This window comes from Nomia melanderi, chromosome 6 (genome assembly GCF_051020985.1).
Source record: "Nomia melanderi isolate GNS246 chromosome 6, iyNomMela1, whole genome shotgun sequence".
Classification (NCBI taxonomy): domain Eukaryota; kingdom Metazoa; phylum Arthropoda; class Insecta; order Hymenoptera; family Halictidae; genus Nomia; species Nomia melanderi.
Genome location: NC_135004.1, coordinates 404201 through 428672, shown reverse-complemented (window position 1 = coordinate 428672; position 24472 = coordinate 404201). Strand labels below are relative to the sequence as shown.

General features: G+C 34.0%; 1 protein-coding gene across 2 annotated transcripts in view; it reads left to right on the top strand.

Moving 5' to 3' along the window:
- Nucleotides 1-11697, top strand: part of LOC116432347 (netrin-1) — a 325888-nt gene extending 314191 nt beyond the window's left edge. For both annotated transcript variants that reach the window (XM_076368269.1, XM_031989048.2), the window contains 2 exons: nt 612-822; nt 2510-11697. In XM_076368269.1, coding sequence (XP_076224384.1) covers nt 612-822; nt 2510-2714 — 416 coding nt within the window. In that variant the 3' untranslated portion in view covers nt 2715-11697. The remainder of the gene's footprint in view (nt 1-611; nt 823-2509) is intronic.
- The last annotated feature ends 12775 nt before the right edge of the window (nt 11698-24472 follow it).

Here is a 24472-nt window from a genome sequence, read left to right as displayed (position 1 = left end):
AAGTACCGGCTACGTAGTCTTATGTTATTGTACGTTTTCTTAGAGTAATGCTAGTAGCCTACGTTATTTTACAATTATACTATTGTGACAATAGAAGAATTCCGTTCACTTAATTCTATTTTATTTCCAAATCCGTAGCTAAGAATTGACAACATAGTACTATCAGACATTTTGTATAGTTATGCACATTTGAATAGCAGACTCTTGCAGCATTCAGAACTATGGACTTTAATGAAATTATATTCCGTCAAGTATGTCTTAAAATAATAAATAACATTGTTATTAAAATAATAGGCACACTATTTTATTGAAATAATATATACATTATTTTATTAAAATAAGTACATTATTTGACTAACCTTTAAGTATGAACGTGTGATCTCACGTAAAGCATCGTGAATTTAGAAACCAGTGAAATTTTCGTTATATAGTTAATACTATTGTTATATAGAGACATTCAAATAAGTAAAAACAAATAAATACAACAAATTTGTTTATTAGCTATTATAAACGAGAATATTCAACATTACTCGGTAATATTCAGACTTCCATACTTAAAGGTTAAAATAATATAATTAATAAGAATATTAATTTCTTAACTCGTTTCGCAGCTGTTCTGGGTAGAATAACAGACAGGCACAAAAAGAACGAGGGATTACCCGGTGAATCGAGTGTATCCGGATCAGTTTGGACACGATTCACCTTAAACATCGACTTCATTTACAAAAAGGCCCCCAATTCGAGGATCCGTCGCGGCGACGTGTTCCTGTACGTGCACTCAACCGATTTGGCTTGCAGATGCCCGAAAATCAAGCCGAATAAGTAAGTTGTACATTAAATAACCGAAACACCTCCTTCGAAACTGGTGTCGCCGTTATCGACGATATCTAATCACTCATCCAAACGTTTCATTGATTTATTCCGTCGGTTACCATTTCATTGAAAACAAAAATTCAATTTCAATATTTCTGTCTGTGAGCTGTTGTTTTTCTATATAAAACAGAATTCAACGACCTATAATCCTATGTCCTTCGCGTGACCTTGACTAAAGATTACAGGATGACTCATTCATCATAGAGTCCCTACGGTACAGCACTACAAGGTTTACAGTGCAAATTGTTATCAGATTTCTTATAAAATAAAATTAAATCACAGTGAAATGAGAGAACATCAAAAATATTGGATAATTTAGTAAATAATTATTAATTCAGCTGATAATTGGATAATAAGTCAATTTTCAATCGCGAGTGGTAACTCCGAGCATTTCAATTATAATTGTTAACACGTTGACTGCCACAAGAAATATCAGAGTTTTATGTACCACTTATTGTCTTTCTAGCAAAAATAAAAAAAGAAGAGTTATTAATTATTTGGTACTGCAATTCTTATATTACGCTATTATCTAATTATTTACACTATTGAACATTTTTATTCGACATCAGTTGTCAACAAATTATAATTATATTTTGTCATTTCGAAGCTCTGGCTATATTGGTGACTGCCGCTCAGTGGGCAAGATGACAGCTTTGGTTAAAAGTTTGTAACGTTTAAATAAGTGAAGATAAACTGATTTTTTCATAATAATGAAGTATTTTTTAGAAATTCTACAATAAATGATAATTATCTTATATGTTTATTTATTGATTACTTATAATAATTAAAGATTATTGCTATCACTCATTCAAACTACATTACCACTACGTAATGTTGAAACCATACGATTCACTCTGAATATTTATTATTATTTATATCTATTCATTATCTTATAGGGAAATGATTATATCTGTTATTTCGTTAATATATAAAGTAAATATTTCATCTTTAACACTTTATCTATCGCAAGCTTGTTAATCGGCTTTTAGATTTCGAATGCTTAACAATTGACAACTTATTAAGATTACGCTGTTCTGAAAGAGAAGGAACCAAAGCAACATAATGAGATTTCTTTAATTTTAACATTAATTTCAATGTTATAGTGCTTTACAAGTAGAAGCATACACTCCTACGCGATAGGGGGACTGTATCGGACGTTTGGAAGTGGTTATACCGATCACGAGCAGTAAATACTAAATAAAGTGTTAATTAACCAGTTAAGTGTGGAATTTAGTTTGAACAATCTTTCATTGTGCGCGCAATAAAATCAAATAATAAAGTGTATACTTGTCAAACGCAGAGCAAATGCATCTATAATATATTGTAACGAAAAACTAAAGCGAAACGGAGAAGAATTACACATCTGTCTGAGGAAATAAATAATGCATCGTTGAAAAAATTAGTGCCATTTTGCGCTTTAAGATGACGTGTATAATCGTAGAACGCAGTTAACTGGTTAAACAAATCATTCGTTTCTTTAAGAACAACAAAAAATTGATTTTTGGCCACAGAGCATCGATATTTTCCCACTGTGCGCCGTGGCATTCAACGTGTTAACCTTTAAATGCATCAATCGATGAATTTAACAGTGCCCCGAGACGCATCGATGCAACTGAACGACCATTGAAATTTCTAGGTTATATTTGATTCTTGGCCAAGAGAGCGATGGCGGAGGTCAAGGTGGACTGACAGTGACGCAGAGGTCGATCGTCATCGAATGGCGCAACGAGTGGCACCGCCGAATGCGACGCTTCCAGCGAAGAGCGAGATCCTGTGTCATTGAACTAATTCGCGGCATACCAAGGAAAATAGACGAAGAAAGAAGAGAAGATAGGGAGTAAAAATCGGAAAGGGGAATTAAGGAAGAGAAAGAAAGAGAAAAAGAAAAGAAAAAGAAAAAGAAAAAGAAAAAAAGGAAAAGAAAAAGAAATAGAGGAAGAAAAAGAAAAAGGAAAAGAAAAAGAAAAAGAAAGGAAGAATGAGAAAGAGAGAGAAAGGGAAAGGGAGTAAAAGAGAGAAAGAGAGTGAGAGAGAGAGAGAGAGAGAGAGAGAGAGAGAGAGAGAGAGAGAGAGAGAGAGAGAGAGAGAGAGAGAGAGAGAGAGAAAGTGAAAGAGAGAAAAAGTGTGAGAAAATGAAACAGAGAAAAAGAGTGAGAAAGAGAGCGAGAGAAAGAGAGCATGTTAGTATTCGTACATGTGCAAGCGTGAAAGAGAGAAAACGAGAAATAACGAGAAAATGAGAGAGGATGAAAAATAACGAGAACATGAAGGAGAACGAGAAATAACGAAAAAATGAGAGAGAAAGAGAAATACCGAGAAAATGAGAGAGAAAAAGGGAAAAAGGAAGCGAGAAAGAGAGAGAGAGAAAAAGAGAGAGAAAGAGAGGGAGAAAGAAAGAGAGAGAAAGAAAGGGAGAGCGTGTGATCAAGGGAGAGAGCGAGAGAGAGAGAGAGAGAGAGAGAGGGAGAGAGAGAGAGGGAGAGGGAGAGAGGGAGAGAGAGAATGAAAGGATAGAAGTATAAAGTAAGGCTGGAAGAGGACAAGACGAAGAAAAATACAAAAATAGAATTGATAAACCTTTGCTCTCGTATTTGTAGAAAGGTGCACGTTCATTATCAAACTGGCAATAGCTGTATGTACTCTCGCATAATCCACATTTTGCACGAAATACTCAACGACGTCCTAAGATTAACGATAAGTATTGAACGCATACGATGTGAAATGCATGTGGGCACTCGATGGTTTTCGTAAGTAAACGGTGGACACACGAACCGCGTTTTGAGATTAATACATATTCCAGATCATTAATTTATTGCAGCTAGTGGAAGGTTTTTTTCAGAGTCCACGTAGAAATATCGATTGTTTCTTTGTTGGATCAATTTAGTTTCGGTTGGATTCGATTGTCATACCTATCAAGTAAATTTCTGACAGTCAAGGATAATGTGCTGGTATCTTATTTAGAAATTCGATTGGACTTCAGCAATTATGCGTAGTTCGATTAACGTTCGATGAAATCGTCATTTTCAGAGTACATCGAAATTGAAAATAATTGGATTTGAATGTGAATTCAGGTGTTCAGTTTTACTCTAAATACCGACGTGCTGTTTAGTACATGTAATCGCTTAGAAATTGTTAGTAGCAATTAATGAGACATTCGTTACGATATGTAGTATATACTTGTATACAATAATGCGTAGCGTTTTGTACGATAACGTATTCTAAATTAAAGGTAAACACGCTGCCAAACATAAGTTATTCTATAAACGATAACGCACAAGTGTTGCATTAAAAGTGTATGTGATTTCTAAAGATTTCCAGTCGAAACGTTTTAGCAGTTCAAGTTGTACGATGTTTCGAAATTGCCACTTTTCATAAGCTTTCTCCATTCATTTGTCAACCTTCAGAACTGCATTCTCATACTCGCATTACCAAGAAACCGAAAGAATTTTAATAATCGCAACTTTTGTAAGCGCGACTACGAGTTTGATAAATGTTTTTTCGTATAAATCGACGTATGTATACTTAGAATAAATATTCCATATACAAAATTAAAGACACATCGTTGTGTTTTCTAGGTAATCTTGTTGAATACTCGCATCACATATACTTACGAAACAAAAAATCAAAGCTGCTTGCACAGGAAGACGCACTCGATACTCTAACACGAATTTTCTACTCCACGATTTTTCTGAATCTGCGAGGAACACGCGTTTATTAAATACCAGACAGACGTCCCACGTGCATTTCATCGAGCCAAAAGAATGCAATATCTTGTACTAAATTAGAGGTAGAATTTATATCGATATAAATTATACACCACTTCCTAGGAATTTATCATCTTTATTCTCGTTTTACTCCAGTCGTAATGCGAACTAAACGGAACGACGGTTTCGTTCGCTCGCACGGAACGTTGATTCAAGCGTCGTTCGATTTTCAAAGAGGAAACGTTAAGCTGTCGCTACGCCGACCGTCAAACGTGTACGTTCAAGTTAAAGCTGCGAATCGGCGAATTTCTATTCACTTTTTGTCGGAATTTCACAGTTTTTAGTCCCTTTTGCTCAAATGTAAGATGAAAAATTGATAAGAATATATTCCAATAAATTTACTGACACGTGGGTTGCTGCAAAAGTTTCGGGAAAGAATGAGAATAGTTATAAATAAGTTTGAAACAATGTTTTTTATTGTTTTTCAAAACATTTTCCTTCAATATTGATACATTTCCTATTGCGTCGAGCCAGCGCTTTCTGAACTTCAAAGCGTGAAGTTTTACGAAAATAAACTAAATGACAACGGATTCCCGAACCGTTTGCAGCAACCTATCAATCGAATGTTGCAGTATTGGATAGGAAATCCTAGAATTAGTTGTACCACATATCAGTTGTAACTACCGTTTCGTACAAATGCGTGATTTTTCATAGTTTGTTACTGCTGGTATGTCCTTAGTCCGACGATTAACCCCTTGCCTTATACTATAATGTCAGACTCGCGGTGAAAATTTCGAATGGAATTTAACCCCTTGCCCTATGATATCGTGTCAGACTCGCGATGAAAATTTTCAATTGAGTTTGATGAATCTAAATGTTATTCACTTTTTTCAAATATGTAATGAACATTACTTTTCTATTGTCAATGGTTGATCTTTGGTATAAACGTAGACATAGAATAAGCATCAAATTCTTTTGTTTTTCTAAGAAATTATTAACGATGAAGTATCTTTATCAAACCCAATTGTGAAAGAATTCATAGGGCAAGGAGTTAAGAAACGTGAATATTACTCAATTATTTTGAATTGTTATACTTTATAGTAAAAATCGATATAGAAGATACCTAGAATTTTTCTCTTTTGTTTAAAATAAATTATTAATGATAAAATAGTTGTAATAAAAGTGAACAATGATAAGGCAAGGAGTTAATAACCATGATGGAACGAATATCGTTGGTCAATTCGCGATGCTTTTATTCTTCCTATTCGAACCGAAGCTTTAATCAAGGAAGTATTTATACAAATTTTATTATACAATTGTAAAATTCTTCTAACGGGAAAATGAGAACACCGCTTTCACAAAAATCGACGACGTGTTATTTGTAATGAAAATTTCTATATGATAGGAATGTACATACTCGATAAGAACTTGTTTCTCCGTCCCTTTAGGACGTATAAAATAAAAATCGACTCGTTATATGTATTTTCTATTTATTTACGTTTACGTGAGAAAATAAATAGGCTATAAATAATTAAAATATTAATAAACGATACGAGGCATGTAATTTGTATAAATTTCTATCAGATGTATCAATTAAACGTTTACTCTTTTTTCTAGCAAAATTACGATAGAACAAACTCATGGAATTTTTCCAATTTTATAACTAGAATAGCATCGTTTTCTTTATTTAGAGCTGAACAGTAAATTTGAAGAAATAATAGTGAATAGTCAAAGTATTCGCGCATGGAATTCATTAATACATCGCTCATAATTTCGAATAATTACGAAAAAAATGTGTTGAACGCGAGCATATCCATTACCATAGAAGTTATAACTTAACTGTACGGACAAACAAGTTTTTATAACGAAATGTTTATTAGTTTTTAATTCAGAATAAGTTACAGTGTCAATAGAGGCATACCACGTTACAAGATAACCCATAATGTTAGACACGCCAGAACTTTCTACGACACTTGAGCCACTCATTGGCCAAATAGGTTAACTCTACAAAGCAAAAGTTACAAAAACGTGACGCAACAGTAGATGTTGTCCTTTAAAATTTCCATTTAAACGAAAAATTGAATAAACATTATAGAATGTATTTTACTTTATCGTTACAGACATAACTGTAATCGAACAAACGTGTAAAATGCATAAAATGGTACATCTTTGTAGTAATCTTTATTATTATTGCAATGTTTGCATAGGAAAAAGGATTTTCGTTATTTTGTGGTATATATAAACCCACTAATAACAAAACTTATTATTAATTTTTTAATTTTTCAAAATGATTAGTTATTACATTTATATTGTTAAAAAGGATTAATTATTAACTTTTTCGAACTTCAAACAGTAGGGTTAACCTATGGACCATTAAATGGCCCAGTTAATTCTGTTACATCGAGCGCATCGGAGAATCCTCAGTTTCGCGAATTGTTCCTGAAAAATTTCGATCATTTCATCCCTCTCTCTCTCTCTCTCTCTCTCTCTCTCTCGTCGAGATCGTGCCATCGATTTTAAAATAACGGGGGTCTCGCAATGTTCTCGATCAGCACTGTCTTTTCCCGCCCTCCGACTTCCCGTCTTTCTCGCACCCGCGTTGCACCCTTCGTCTTTTCTCTATATATATTTCTTTTTTTTTGTGTCTTTTTATTTATTTATTCTCCACTCATACTTCGTTTATGAAATCGCGGATCGATCACATTTATATAAAGATAAACACGCGTACGTTGAATGTAGATTTTCTTGTACATTTTCTATATAAATTATTAAGATTTCGTTTCTAGCTGGTATTATTATTAGTAGTATTATTATACGGTAGTAGTGGTATTAGGAAGTAGGTATACGGATCATTCAAGAAAAATAGAGGCTAAGCCCGAAATCTGTTGAGATAGAGCAAATATCAATTAACGAGGGAGGAGGAGTCATCGGTTGTTCGCTTGTCTCCAGGGACATCGTCGTAATTGCAATTAAACGAAAATTCATATTTCCGTTTATTCAATGTCGCGACCACCGATTCGAATTGCAAACAAGAATAGTATTTATTCCCCTTTTTTTAATTTTAACTCCTTTTATATCGATCTTTGAATTACGAGCAAAATTTTTACAAAGAAATTAAATCATTTTTCTCCACGTTTTTCACGATTTCATAGAATGAATCGGTTTCGTCGTCCAACTGGGTTATTCTTTACATGTACAATCAAGATGGCATTTTACGAATATCGTGTGAGAGTTATCATTGAATGCAGCCAGCTGCACGATTCACAATTGACGACGCTTATCGAGATTAATCCTTTCGCTGCAGCATTGTCCAACCGAAAAACGACTAGTCCGAGACAACGTAAGATTGTAATGGCGTAGGCATGTTCGACATTTTTTAACATTAAACGTACCGGGACCGGTTTTAAAATTTCATTCAAAATTCTTCGTTTTTCTCGATTCATTTCACTTTATATCAATTCCTATATTGCTCGATTAATCAATTTTTCAACTTTTGCCTTTCCTCTTGTTTCCGTTTCCGAAGAATGTACCGTGTAACTGGTTTATCTTTATTTGATAATCAGTTATTTGTCTGGTTATGGTAGACATAAGTATATACAGTGTCGGTACGTGCAGTGTTAATGTAATACAATGGTTTATTACAAAGTATGGAATTCGTTTACATGGGAAATCGAACTGTTTGATTATCCACAGAATATTACTGAATCGCAGATTTTTGTGTTAAAGAAAATATTTTATGTTTATAATATTATATTCATAAGTTTTATTTGTAACTTGTTTTTTCTCTGAAAGATTTTAGAACGTTAAAAATCAAGTAGAAGCATTATTGAATATAATGATTGTTTTTATTTTATCATATTTGATATAAATATTTATGGTTTAATTAATATAAATTATATAATAATTTACACAATTTAATTATTATAGTCGTTTTGTGGTCGACATTTACTGCGAAAGGGTTAAAAATGAGTTCCTAATTTTGAGAAATATCGAGTACCTTCTCCTTAGAAGTAACGTTTTAAGCTACTTGAGTCTATATTTATTGAAAAAAAAATCGAAACGAATTTCTTTCATTTCAAATTATCAATTCTCATATTCTTACACACATCATGCTTGACACTGAGATACTATAAATGCGTATACATGTATAAATTCGCAAAAAGAGATTTCTTTGAAGATTCGAAAATTCTATAACCTGGCTTCAATAAATTTTAAAAGAAAACATTCAATCTTTTCACCCCCCGAGAGTTCCAAAAAGAAAAACGTGTATGAAAAATCATTTTGAGTAATGAAACCGTAACGTCTTCGAAAAAACTAGTTATTGTAAAAGTGCAGAAACTAACAAGAACTTTGCGACATTTTTTTATAACGTCTTGTAGAAGTATTTACACTTTTATTTTACTTTATTTTAATGTCATCACAAGTGAATTAAATGTACTGCCAACAATTACTTCAAATACGTTAACACACGCCGTAAGAGTCGCTACCGTTAAAAATATTGTAAATTACTCGCTAATGTATCCGCACGTTAAATTTCCAATCGGAACAGTTCACATTATAAGACTCCGGCCCCCAGCAGCGACATGACGCATGACCTTTCGAAAGGAAAGTAATTAAGTATCGTTTCGCGTACCGTAATCAACGATGTATCTATGTACTTACAATATTAACGAGTATCGAGCGCTTCGAGCAACCGCGCGAACGCGATAGCGAGCCTATAATCGTACATCACGAGAAAAAGTGGTATTGAATCGTGTACTTTAAGTCTTGGGTCTACGTGGCACATTTTTACGAGCATTGCCGCTTAAAATGGACGTCCTCGCCGCGGCGTGCGTTTTAGAAAGAAGAAAAATGCCGGATTGCGAGCGTATTTACCAAAACGAACAATTACAAACTGTAATTTATAATTTTCACTTTATCATTACAATTGTAATCGAATTCCGATTGAACAGAAAACGGGAAACGGAATAAAAACGTCTCCGCGAACGTCGCCGAAGACTGTCGAAAAATGGTCACGTGAACGGAGAGACCAAGATGGCGGACACACGGCCGAATTTCTGTAAAGCAATTAAATAATATCATATTATCGATAAACCGCAGAGTTTATGCGTTTATAGGGCACACGACTGTATAAGGTACGATGAAACGAAAAGCTTTATCGGGATCGATAACTTTTTATTTTCTACTCGAAGTCCCAACGCTCGCTTATTTGTACAGTTCTTTTCTCCGTAGTAGCGACCCTCTAGCTAAAAGTGCACAGGGCCAAGGGGACTAGGCCGCACGCTCCACTTCGATCCTTTCGGGAAACACAGTAGTCGAGTCTCGGTGTCCCAGGATTTAGTGAACATAAAAAACCCGCCGCTGCACCGAAACGAAATCCGACGCCAATGTTCGTGCCGTCCGTTGCACGGAACCTGGCACTTCCATTCGAATGGTCAGATTCGAAGGCGCGTCTTGCCCAAACGGATTTTCGGTTCTGGCATATAATTCTCTGACAAAGAGCGCGAAGGGCCGTTTCCAGATGAAGTGAGATGGAGAGAATCGATCGCGAAATTATGAAGCATCGGCGTACTCTCGGTTTCTTTATTTCTTACACTTCAGGAGACCACTGACATTGTTCTATGTAACATCACAATATGTTACATGTAACAATGAACATGCTACACATAACTCTGTATACCAGCATTTACAGAAACGAGAATAACGTTTGTATATTCGCGGTAAATCAAGGGATCGTAGGCCCCCTGTAAATACAGAACCGCAAAGATGGGAATAGGTGGACCTATACCAAGCGACCGTTCCTGCCCTATGGCGTCACGAGTGCCAGGTTCCGTGCGACGCGCGATGCATCTCACTTGATCCCAGTTCGGTTCACTCGCGGTCTTTGTTGGACGACTCGGTCGATAACAAAGCGTGCCAAACTGAGCTACCGTATCTACCGGGCCGAACACCACGAGCGGACGTCTTCCCTTGCCCCTGTGAACTTTTAGCTTGATGTTCGCTACTGCAGAGAAAAGAGGCGAATAGTATAGTTATCTATAAACGCGCGGACTCGCGCGGACATCCGCTGCCCGAGTGTCATCCTTCGAAACGCGTTCGTCGTCCCCTGTGTTACAATTATGTGTATAAAATGTACCAACGTAAAATAGCTATTTAGTATAAGTAAAGAATATATCAGCTATTCGCAGAATTTAGTTACATATATTCGAAGCGTTAGAGAGAAGCGAGCCGGAGACGTTTCTCGATCGGCGGTGGTCCGTCTGGATCGTGGACGTCTCGCGTTAAAATCAAACGGCGAAACGATCAACGGAATTATCCAACGGCGCCACGTGTCTGATTTTCTTCGATCGTTTCGGAATGATTTCTACTAAGACTCATATCTTCCAAGCTTTTTACAAAGAATTATAGAGACTATAGAATCACGCGACATTTTGAATCGTTTATATGGTTGAATATTCATTTCGAGATGGCGTTCGATCTTTGGACTAGAAAATAGGCGATTCTTGCGACATATTTTGTGCTTTTATTTTCTTTTTAAGAAACTAGAGATTTTTGGAGAAAGTCCAAAGATTTGTTAAGGGATAATGAACAGCCGATTATTTCTTGCCTCTAAAGGCGATGCGGTTTTTACGAAATTGTGTTTTGTTTGGAAAGTGTCGGAAAGCATTTATTTTCTTCCGGTGACGACCAAAGAAGAGAAACATGGGAGGATACATTAATTCTTCAAATCAGAGAGACTGTTAATTGTTTTGTATTGTCTAAACGATGTGAAATAATCAGAAAATGTGGATTACATAATCGTAGTTGTATCGTTCAATCTTTTCTTTTTAACGAAAAATCGAAATGTTTATTCTTTTCATTGAGAATCTAAGAAACCTGTCGCTGCGACGACATTGTAGATGAAAGAATACCATTATATAGGTCCAAGATTTCGCGAAATTCTTGACCAATTGTATATCGTAGAGTATATACATACGATGTCAAAGTAAGTGTGCTATTTATACCTCCGCATTAATAACCTATTAGTATTGTACCACGATTACGATTTAGATTCGATTAAATTATTAAGTGTACCGTTGTGTATTGTGGTGTAATAAATGTGATTAGTTGTATGAATAATAAATACAATGCATAAAGAGGATAAATTCGTCTGGTTAATTTATTGTATACCTTCAATATTAATACACTTCCAACGATTATAGAAATTTATATTTTTATAAAACAATTTAATTGAATGTATATTAAAAAATGAAAATTCAGTGATGTTGCATTTTCGCGGAGGAAACCTTCTAATTCTTAGAAAAAGAATGTAATATTGATGAAAAAATTCTTTAGTTTATTAAATGTTTCACGTAATCAGTTGAACCATAATGAAATTCAGATGAAAGTCATAATGAACAAGTGAGTAAGTACGTAGTATAAAAACTGGAAAAACACTGAGTTAATTTATTCGAAAGTTTACCTGTACTCGGATTATAATTTTGGCTTCGACCACCCTTATAATAGCGCAATTAAATCAATTTTAATGCAAATAATTAATCATTTGAATCAATTGTACCTTGAAAATCGAGAACTCGACCGAACGTATTGACACAATTTAATGTGCCACTACGTTCTCAGTCATTTGTCGCAATATAATTAATATTAATCTTCGTATTTCTGTACGAAATTGCAAAAAAATGAGTCTCTTCGAAATTCGATAACAAATTAAAGCATCATTGTTTGTTTTTAAAGTTAACGTTAAACGCGATGTACAAGAAAACCCTATCCTATCTAATAAATAATCCAAAAAATGCTACTATTCCCGGACATATATCGTAAGGCATATGCGAGACCACTGCACTCACAAAATCAAAAACTATTAGAATGGCACCACCGGTCATCACTGATGCCGTTACGGACCTTTTATCATACAACATGGTCGGTGATCGGAGTAAAAAAAGCATGCAACTCACCGATTGCTGTTAACAATCGGCAGATAGCTGAGAAGGGTCAGGGAAGCGTTTTCAGACATAAATGACCACTGGTCAACACTGCTCAGTAGTCGTCAGTAGTAGTCAGTAATGGTTAGCAATGGTCAGTAGTGATTAATTGTGGTTAGTAGTGGTCAGTAGTGGTCAATAGTGGCCAGTAATAGTGAGTAATGGTCAGTACTGGCAAGTATTGGCAAGTATTGGTAAGTAGTGGTCAGTAGTGGTTAGTAGTGATCAGTAGTGGTCAGTAGTGATCAGTAGTGGTCAATAGTGGTTAGTAGTGGTCAATAGTGGTCAATAGTGATCAATAGTGGTCAATAGTGATCAGTAATGGTCAGTAATGGTCAGTAGTGGTCAATAGTGGTCAATAGTGGTCAGTAATGGTCAGTAATGGTCAGTAATGGTCAGTAATGGTCAGTAATGGTCAGTAATGGTCAGTAATTGTCAGTACTGGCAAGTAGTGGCAAGTAGTGGTCAGTAGTGGACAGTAAGGGTCAGCATTGGTCAGCATTGGTTAGCATTGGTTAGCAGTGGTTAGCAGTGGTCATTAATGTTCAGGGACGAAGGTAGAACGAGGCCACTAGTGGCCAGAGAGGTCCAGAAGGTCCAAACGATCTCAGCAATGCTTACTAGTATGCGACGATGGATTCCGTTTCCCACAGTTCAAGAATTCACGACAAATTGAGTTTTGTGCTGTGGAGATTAAGATTATATACTACCTCAGCTTCCCACTTTCGGCAAAGGTCGCCGATATTAGTCGCGATACCACTTTACCTCGGCGGTGAAGGCAATGCCTCGTTTAACCGTTTGCACTCGATGATATTTTGCATTATAAATTTTCAATATTTTTTATGAAATATCGATGATAATTTTTGTAATTAATACAAAGAATAATCTTTCATAAACTAAGGGTCAGAAATATTTCATTTCACTATTAACTTATTAGTTGTTTATTTTAATTTTATTTTATTTGAATATTTCATGTACTGATACATTACATAAAATTAATACAAAATTAATATTGTGTTAGAGGTAAAGGATCGAAGAACATTTATTCAGTAAAATGTTTGTAAGAAGATGGTTGTTTCTAAGTAAATAGTAATTATTTCCATCACTCCATTCATTTGAATGGATTCACTCCATCTCTCGCATAAAAATATAACTTATAATAATAACTACTACTAAAAATAATAACCTTGTTTTAAAACTTGATGTCTTCAAACCAGATATCCTGAAGGAGAGTGTTGTGTCTAGGTAAGTTCAGCCCATTCGTGAGAATATCAGCTGGCATATCCGTTGTTGGAATATATGCAATCTTGATTTCTCCTCTGCGGACCGAATCACGGATGGAATGATACCTTATGTCAATGCGTTTTGTTCTCTCATAATGAACTACACCATTTGATATTTTAATTGCGCTTTGATTATTACTGTGCATGGAGGTAGTGTTCACTTTTCCCTTAATCTCAGTAAGAAAATTTCTTAAATAAATGGCTTCTTTCGTAACATCGGATAAAGCTATATACTCAGCCTCTGCGCTAGACATTGCCACAATCTTTTGCTTCTTTGCAGATCAACTTATTGCTCCTCCAGCAAACTTAAGAATGTATCCTGTATAGGCGTCTGAGAATCCATACAAGCACTTATTTTCTCTTCTGAAGATCAATGTCATGTTTTTGATCTTTTTGAAATATCACAAAACTCGCTTTGTTGCCATCCAATGTTCTTCGCCATAGTCTTTGTTGAATTAATCAAAAGCACTCACCGCATAGGCTATATTAGGTCGCGTTGACGTTGCAGCGTACATGAGACTTCCTATGAGGCATTAATATGGAATTTTCTGAGTATTCAATGTATTCACACATTAAAAGCTTTCTCATAATTATTATGAAAATTTATAAAGCAATTAAACATTATACATAGATATAAGAAGTAACCGGGGTTTATGTCTATACAGCGCGTAGTCACGGCTCTGACTAGCTGTGATCAGCGAACGATGGCCGTGTAAGGCCGAAGCTCTGTGCACGCGATCTTGACAGAAATTTTTTTAATCTGTCCGAAAAGAAAATAGTTCTCACGCTTTCTGTGGGGGTTTCCTCTTCAGAAATGTCTGCAGAATCCAATGGTGCATAGCAAATTCGTGCTAGTCAACTCACTTTTCGTAGAAATGTAACAGAAGTGCGTACAAAGTATGCGCATCCACCCTTTCTTAAACTTTCGGGCAGCTCTCCTCTAATTTTTACTACAAACTTTAACTGCCTATCGTTTCTAGTTTTCACGTATACTTGTTTCTTTAAAAAATTCGACCGTTTTTACAAATCCCATGTTTTTCGAAAACTAGATGTGACTCAGCAATTTGATTTTTAGATTCGTATTTAGGACAAGGAACTCTATAAGAATTATCTAGTGGATATTACAAGACATAAAAAACGTTCAAATCTATTGCACAATGTTTCTAGTCCGCTTCGATCCGCAATTTTTCGAAAAATGGCCAAGTTTTCCACAATTATAGCATTTAAATTGTTTGCCACTTTCGCCTCGACATGGTCCCTCGTTCCCCTTTTCGGTACTGCCTCGTTGGTACTTTATTAACATCGCTTCCGTATTTTCGCTCTCGATTAACCTCCACCTTACTTGATATTCGTCCAATAATTTAAATTTTAGTTCTTCTGCCGTAGGCAATTTCATTCGACATTCGATGACCACTCTTAAAGATTCATAAGATTGGGGGACGCTAGATAGCAAAAGGATGACAATCATTTCCTATGGAATTATAATATCCATGGACTCTAATTTATTCGTGTCTCGTTCGTATCTTGTTCCTTCCTGATCTTATGATGGATTAATTCTGCCAATAACATTGCTTTTCGCGTGGGACTCTTGAATTCATAAAGATTTCTTAATTTATGCCACATTTCTGAAGAAGTGTTACATCCTCTTGCAGTTTTTAATTGATCTGGTTCCACAGTAAGAATAATATCTTTTATATAATAATTGCCTTTTCATCCGCTTCTTCCTAAACAGCAATTTCCGCTTCGCCGACTGTTGGTTTCGTTGGTTTGTTGGAAAAAAGCAAAAGCTTTGTTCCGCACATATATACATTCTCATGCGCCATTTTTCACCAATATAGCTTTTACGTGAATCTTCGATATGCCATAATTTTCTTTCGAAATAGATGGAATTTTCACTGTTGCGTGACTCATTTTCTGAGTTTACTTTATATAAGCGCGATAAATTAAAAAATTTAGATACATCACGGGCATTTTTCACAAATACGTACAGCGGAAATATAAAAATGTTTTATAATAATATATTTATTAACGATGATTCAATCGAGGCCCATAACCTGTTAGAGGTAATGGATTAAAGAACGTTTATTTAGTAGAACATTTATTTAAAAAAACCGTCGTTTTTACGTAAATAGTAACATCAATTGTTCAGTACAGATCGGTAACTGCTCACTCCATCTCTCGTATAAAAATATAACTTTTAATCTCTTCCGTATTGAAAATTACAAAATTATATGAAACTAATACAAAATTAATATTGAATTTGAAATGTTATAACTTTGCTACGTCTAATCAAATGGGGACTGAATAGTCGCCTCTCGAGTGCAAAGGGTTAATAGATCCTTTACCCAATATATTTATCAATTGATTGTTTCAAGTCATTTAATAGTTGTCATAATTGCTTTTTTAAATATGAAAATATGGACTATTTTCCTATGCCAATTATTATTAAATACAAATAAGGGAAATGTGTATACCGAGAAGTTTTTAAAGAACGAATGTGTTTTAATGAATGTTTACATTAAATAAATTTTATTTTGGGATGCGGTCCGATGCGTTTAAATCGTAAAGTGCATATCAAAACGTCTGCTTTTCTTACATAATCAGTATTTCAAACCGTCGAAGTTCCATAAGATGACTAGTCTATCTCTACTCTTGTCGATGATATTGGTTGTCCAGTCTATCTTGCCTTTCGTCGGTAATAATATCATAGACAAATTTCTTTTTTATTTTTAATTTAAATTTACAACTGGATCTTGTAAGCCAACTAGCAAATTTGATAATTTGTATATCGCATGCATGTGGCTAACCCTCTGTAGTGTTACTACTTAAACAAATGAGAAACTGCATGTACCATCTTGTGCTAACTCGTCGGTATTAATTTCACATCACCGACGGGAAACAAGACCCGTCGAAGATGGTGCTTATCCTATGATATAACGGTAATGTAGAAAATATCAATGCAATGGTATTAAACATTTTAAACTTTCTTGTAAACATTGTTTCTTTCTAAGAGACAGCTGTATGCAAAATTTTAACTCGGTCGGATATAACAGGTTTCCGAAAGTACAGGCCAAAATTATGTAAAATAAGTGTTTCGGTTAATACACTGCATTTTACATCAGAAAACAGATGTAGTGACGCAATGCGGATTGTTACGAGAGACCGACGTTACCGATAATTTTCGAAGCTAGGTTGTTTAGTATTTATATATTTATTTGATATAATTTTATATAGAATTATAAATAGAATTGGCCATATACTTCTTTTTTGCTACAGATGTTTAATGTGACTTTGTGTTATAGCAGTAAGTACATGCAACATATACATTTAAACGATGGTAATCAAATTACTTTTATATTTGCACATAAAGTTGTGTTCAATCTTTACGTGTTTCCGATATGTTTTTATAAAAAATTATACTTTTGTACCTATCTTTTTAGCACTCATTCATTTCACACAATGGATTAATATTTTTTTTATGCTTCAAATAGCAATTGTTTCTTAAAGAATTCGATACAGTACTTTGATAAGCTCTTCAAGTAAATATTTGAAGAAATGTAATTGATTAATCTTTTTATATTGGAAATCACAATAAAATGTACTAAATGTTACAGTTATCTAATGATGTTTTAGAAGCAAAATGTCAGCGCACAGTGTTACTGTATTTACATATCTAATTCAATAGTGTCGAAGCTGTTGACGGTGTCGATGCTGTAGCTGTCGAAGCTGTTGATGGTGTCGAAGCTGTTGACGGTGTCGATGCTGTAGCTGTCGAAGCTGTTGATGGTGTCGAAGCTGTTGACGGTGTCGATGCTGTTGACGGTGTCGATGCTGTAGCTGTCGAAGCTGTTGACGGTGTCGATGCTGTAGCTGTCGATGCTGTTGACGGTGTCGATGCTGTAGCTGTCGAAGCTGTTGACGGTGACGATGCTGTAGCTGTCGAAGCTGTTGACGGTGTCGATGCTGTTGACGGTGTCGATGCTGTAGCTGTCGAAGCTGTTGACGGTGTCGGTGCTGTAGCTGTCGATGCTGTTGACGGTGTCGATGCTGTAGCTGTCGAAGCTGTTGACGGTGTCGATGCTGTAGCTGTCGAAGCTGTTGACGGTGTCGATGCTGTTGACGGTGTCGATGCTGTAGCTGTCGAAGCTGTTGACGGTGTTGATGCTGTAGTTGTCGAAGCTGTAGTTGTCGGAGATGTTGAGGATGGTGTTTGTGTCGATGGACCAGTTTGTTTGCAAGTACCTTTCGCGCAAACTCCCATTGCAGGGTTGAATATCGTTGATGATGCACATGTTAAGTTGAAGGATTGTAATTTAATGCCATCATAAATGCAAATGTAGTAATTTTTACACGTTCCGTCATTAATCTCAAATTTCCCTCTTGTTGGGCAGATTTGATTTGAAGGAATCAATTGACACATTCCCGGTGGAACGAAATGTAGCGAAGTAAAAATAAGAGACGCAGTGTACACGACGGAAGACGCTTTCATGTTGTCTAACATTGACTTACATTGACTGACAATGAGGATGTGATCGTTAATTTTGTCGCTGTAGCGAATATATTCCTCTCGCCGGTCTTACAATTGTTTGATGGAACATTCGTTGGTAAATCTGGTAAACTCTCGCTACACACAGTATTGACATGTCTTACGTATGTTTTGCGTATAATTGAGATACACTGATAATAAGTGATAAATGATAGCAAATCACAAAATAAATAATAGAAAGATGAAGTTTCAAGGTGTAGATAATCTGCAATATTTAGAAACAATTAAATTAGACAGAGAAAAATGTTTAATATATAAAATTTAAGATGTAGCATATATTTGATCTTTCATTGCTATTACAGTTAATCAAAGGTGTAGGTACGTTTAGTGATTGTAACAGAAAATGTGTAAAATTAATAAATATAAAACTTCTACAGTTTCACTATAATAACTATGTTATTAGCGATTGCAACTGATTTAAGAGTAAGTTATATAAAAGTACATGTTACATACATTTTTATTGTACAGTTCTTCAAATGTTAATGACATCTGTTAGGATTTTAGTATCTGCATGGTTTTTAGTGATTGTCAGTGTGGTAAGATAAGAAAAACAATTTATGTAATATTTTTTTTATATAATTTCAATTCTTGCAATAGAATTTGGAACTTATAATACGCTACTAATATAATATACAGAAGTATTTAAAAATATTATGCAAGTTACTGTGTCAATTATTGCATGCAATAATGTACCATTCAAATATTAGTATGGTTTAATAATTCTTAGATTGAAGTAAAAGGAACAATTGGCTGAGTTATTGATATTTGATTCAGGTTACAACTGTAAATATTTTATGTATATACCTATATTATTTATTATTCTATTTTATAGTACTGAGTTTCAAGTATAGACCAATTTTGTAAAAATATATTGTTTGTCGTACCAATTTTATAAATATTTATTACTTTATAATACAAATTTAAAGATTTTTATTACTGTTACATAATTATATAACAATGATATATTTCTCAATGAGAAGTTATGTCAAACACAAGATCACATAAACTAAATTTCCTTCCTCTACAGTCATTGAAGTCTTCATATGTATTTCTTGCTGCTTGAAAAACGAAAACAAAAGACTGAATCAGCGTGAATTATTTGCACGAATGTGGAAATAAAACAGGCGAACACTTTTCGTTACAGACATTCAAGTCTGTCGTTGCATTTTTCTTGTCATTGCTAAGATAACCAGTTGGAAGAAAAAAGTATTCATCTCGTGCTACTAAGACCCTCCTAAAGTTGCCTATTCTTTTTTCTCAGACGATAAAAGGCCACGCTTTCTTATCGTTATGTTTTCTTACGGCAGAAAAAAATTTACCGAAACGAATACGCATATTCTAATGACAATACTTACGTTGGCCACGGAATTTTTGAAAATTTACGAAGATGATAAAACTTCGTAAAACTTCAGTTTTCAAATAAAAATATGTATCTTTATATTTATGTTTTAATAAAATATTTTAAAATGCATATATTGAAGTGCGGTTAAAGGTCATTAATAGGTTTAATTCATAATTAATTCATAATCAATTCATATTTAAAAATAATTTACTTAAAAAATTAATTGAATAATTATATCAATAGTTTATTTAACAACTTTAATGAACCATAATTACATTTGGACAGATTGAATTCAACTCTTAAATTTTAATCTATTTAAATTTTGAAATGTTTAAAATAAATCAACAATTACAATAAAAAATGGTAGTAATGAGTAAAATTTTTGATATTTTTGATTGAAGATGTAAATTGAGTAGGAGCAAAATAAAAAATGATGAGAGAATATTAAAACTAATGGTAGTTTAGTATAGTGACGAGTAAGGGGTTAAAGAACAACAAACAATGATTTGATTGCTCGGTTAATTAAATATGTGAAGAAATACGATTTATTTATAATCTTTTCGTAACACTCACACCTAAATATATTAATATAATACTGTACACATTACAATTTCATCATTAATACTTATCATTCTTATACATCAGTATGTTATCATTCTTTATCTTATTCTTCCAGCTTCCTTCATTGATTCTTACAGTTACAAACATCGAATGAATAATTTCACAATCCAAATCCGTAATCATATACATTGACACTCGTAATACAAATATACATCTCAAATGTGTGTCATTTTCAATATTCAATGTGTACACATTATTCTATATATACAGAAATTCCAAAATATCCACCATTCGGCAAGTATAATATTTTCATTATAAATATACCGATTTTAACACTAACATACCGGCACTTTGTATAAACCTATTCTTAAAGTCATCAATCGAATAACTGGTTATAAACTAAAAGTAAACAAGTTGTGCGATATGTTTTCCTTAGCGGAAACAAAAACAGAAGGAAAGACAAGAATTGGAAAACTAATTAACCGACAATATTAACGTTCATATAAAATTAAAGGAAAGAAACAAAATGTAGAATTTTAAATAAAATTTGAAAACCAATCGCTTGACTCGTTAACCTGTTAACTGTGGAATTTAGCTTGAAAAATCTCTCGTTTCGCGCGCAATGAAATTAAAACATGAACACAACGCAAAACAAAGAAGAATAACATGTTTATGTGAACAATAAAGAATTCATCGTTGAAAGAATTAGTATCATTTCAAGCTTTAGATGGCGTGTGTTCTCGTCAAACACAACTGGTTAAATACTTCTATAAACCAATACAACTTAACCCTTTGCGGTCTGAATTACATAATTTTTCCTATTCCCAGTAGTTTTTTATCTTTTATCAATTTTATCACTTTTATCAATTCATTATATACCTAAGAACTTTGTCTCAGTTTTAATAAAGTAATTTAATTCGCAATAAAAACACACAAAGTCTAGAAATTCTAATACGATACACAGTGATCTTTTAAATCCGACAATCGTTCATTGGCGTGCAGAAACAATGAAAATAATTATAATTCTTAAATTTAAAAGCTATGTCGAGTCAGACTCGACGTTGGACCGCAAAGGGTTAAACCGTTGGACAGACATAATCAGTAGGTCGAACACACTGCTGAATTGTTGGGTTGAACCGCAAACTATTCGGACACGATGTAATGCGGTCTATGACAATGGTATCATAAGTGTAACAGATGCGATACTTCTGACAGGTGATATCACCAGGAATCGCAAATCTGCCATTTCCCGGGCACGGAGTCTTTGTCGTCGTCGACGGTGTCGTCGGCGACGGTGTCGTCGGCGACGGTTTTGGCGTCGTTTGGGTGCAAGTACTATTCGCCTCGCAAATTGCCGTGATAGGGTTGAATAACGTTCCCAGTGAACATGTTACGTTATATGCTTCCAAACTTACACCATTGTAAATGCAAATGTAGTAGTTCCTGCAAGTTCCATCGACGATCTCGAAATTGCCTTGCGTTGTGCAGGTTTGATTCGAAGGAATCAATTCAGACATTCCCGACGGGATCAGAGTGAAAATAAAAAGAACCACGGGCACGACAAGGAACACTTTCGCTTTCGGTGCCATGATGATTTACGGAGACTGACAATGTTGGTATGATAGTCGCTTTGGTCGTCGTAGCGAATATATCTCCGCGCTTGGATTACTGGTGTTTGGAGGAATATCCGTTGGTGATTTCATTAAACTCTCATCATACATAGGATTTATCCGCTTTAGACCTCCGTTATATACCGTAGAATAGACAGTGATAAGAAGATTCAGTTCCAAGGTTTGGGTAATTTGTAATACTTGAACATAACCGAGCTAAAAAGTGAAAAATGTTTAGTTAACCTCTTGCCTTATGATTTCTTGCGAAACTGCACTCATTGCGACTACTTTATGCTTAATCATTCTGTAGAAAAATACAGGAATTTTATTCTCATTCTACGTCTACATTCACTTTACAGCATAACAACTGATGACTGATAGATAATATTTCATTTTGCCTCAAAAGAACTGAATGACATTTGAATTGATTAAATTTTGATTCTGATTAAAAAATTAGGGCTACCATTGAAAAGATTAGCAATGAATTAGCAATCTGATTCTTGCCTGGTCGTTTCCTCGTATTAAGTTTTTATGACTCAGGCTTAATTTCTTTAACCCTTGGTCTTAACTCATTGCACTCTAAAGGCATCTTTCAGTCGCCAATTGATTTGACACAGAAAAATTGGAAAGTTTGATATTTAATATCAAACTTTGTATATGTGAAGTATTGGTATAAAATTTTGTTTATTCCAGCATTTATGTGCAATTTCTCGTCAAGTCAGTTTCAGAAAATGTCGTTTGTATCTCATTGAAAAATGTTAAATACTTCTACTAAAACACTTCTGGAGTACAAAGGGTTGACACTACAACAAATAAATTATTAATTTATTTTAAATAAATGTTTATATAAAATAAATGTTAATAAAATTTTAAATTAATTTATTTAAATTAAATTACATTTGTGACTTGTAATACTACAATTACCGCGTAAAATGTAGCGTAAGAACTTTCAACTTGAATACCTTTTTCGTGTGATGTATTGATTAGAATTGTCAATGTGCCTACTTTAGTTGTAAATACAGATACAAAAAACGCGAACGAAAAAATGATATTAATCCTGTAATTAACTGTTTCTTTGTTTAAGAATTGCTTTTAGCATTTGTGAATATATGTATGGAATAAAAAGAGCATAATATGCGGAGGAAAATGCGAAACATTAAAATTTGTAATACAATAGTTATGCTATTATAAGCGACTGCAATGAGTTTCCAAGTATTTTGTATAGAAAAATAATTCCAGAAAATTTAAAATGTTGGATTTATCACCTAAATAGCATAAGTTTTGTAAAGACTGTGATGTAATTTCTACAGATATGTGTTCTTGCGATTATAGTGTGCTGCGCTAAGAACAATCAGTTATGTGATATTTTTAAACAATATCAATATTTCTAACAGAATTTGAAACCTAATACATCATGTTTGTGTTTTACATAAAAATAAATTAAATATACATATTGCAATATCAATTATTGTTACGATCAGCTATATAATAGGATCCCTATTATTTATTACTTGTAATAAAAGAAAATGCTTATTAATCGTACTATTGAATAAAATGAATTGAATGTTCTCTATATATGTTTCAGGTAGTTTTTGAATTGAAATATGGAGAACAGTTAAAAATATTTTCACTGTTTGACTTCACTTATAAGTGTAAATATTTTGAATATATGAATGTTATCTATTACCTATATCTGCTTTGTCAATAAAGGTTCTTCTTCAAAGAGCATACAATTGTAGCACCGGCTCTTGTGAAATACTATCCTTTTTTATTTACAGTTAAATATTTACTTCCCAATTTAAAAAGAAGATATACAAGTCAGAACATACTTGTATTTGTTGCTCTTTGGACTAAAAACTTGAAACTTTTATTTCCAAGAGCAGGATTAATTAATAACTTCAGTCCCAATAACCTGTTTCACAACTGTATCATTTCCTTTTTTTTCTAATATATCTGTAAGATCTTCAACTATTTTGAAGAACTTTCAACAATCTTTAAGAACTTTCAACAAAATATTAAAAAGTATCACATCATCGGATTAAAAAAATCGATTTGTATCTTTCTTACATTTCTATTTATTTATAAAAAGACTTTAATTACAAACTATCGATTGCAAATTATCTTCTCTCTCTCTATCTCAAATTAATCAAAATTTATTTCCATTGTCTACTTACAAGCTATCGATAGCAAATTATGTTCTGTCCCGAATTAATTAAAATTTGTTTGAACAATTTTTTTCCATTGCAAAAAAGTGACTGAATTATTTAGGCAGTCAGTTTCAGTTGCCTCACCCTGTATTACTCGAAGAGGGAGAGTAAATGGTTTTAGGGAGGATTCTATAGAATGCAAAGAATACCTTTCCCTCTCAATGGTTATCTTGCCAGTGGCAAGAAAAATACAGGCGGAGACTTAAATGCCTGCAAAGAAAGGTACACGCCTATTTCACTTCTCATTCGCGTGAATAATTCATGCCGCTTTCGTTGTATGTCATCGCTTCACAATCGGCGAAGTATCCATTCGTGGACCTCAATAACTGCATAGAAAGAAAATTTGTTCCGCTTTGTTTCTGCA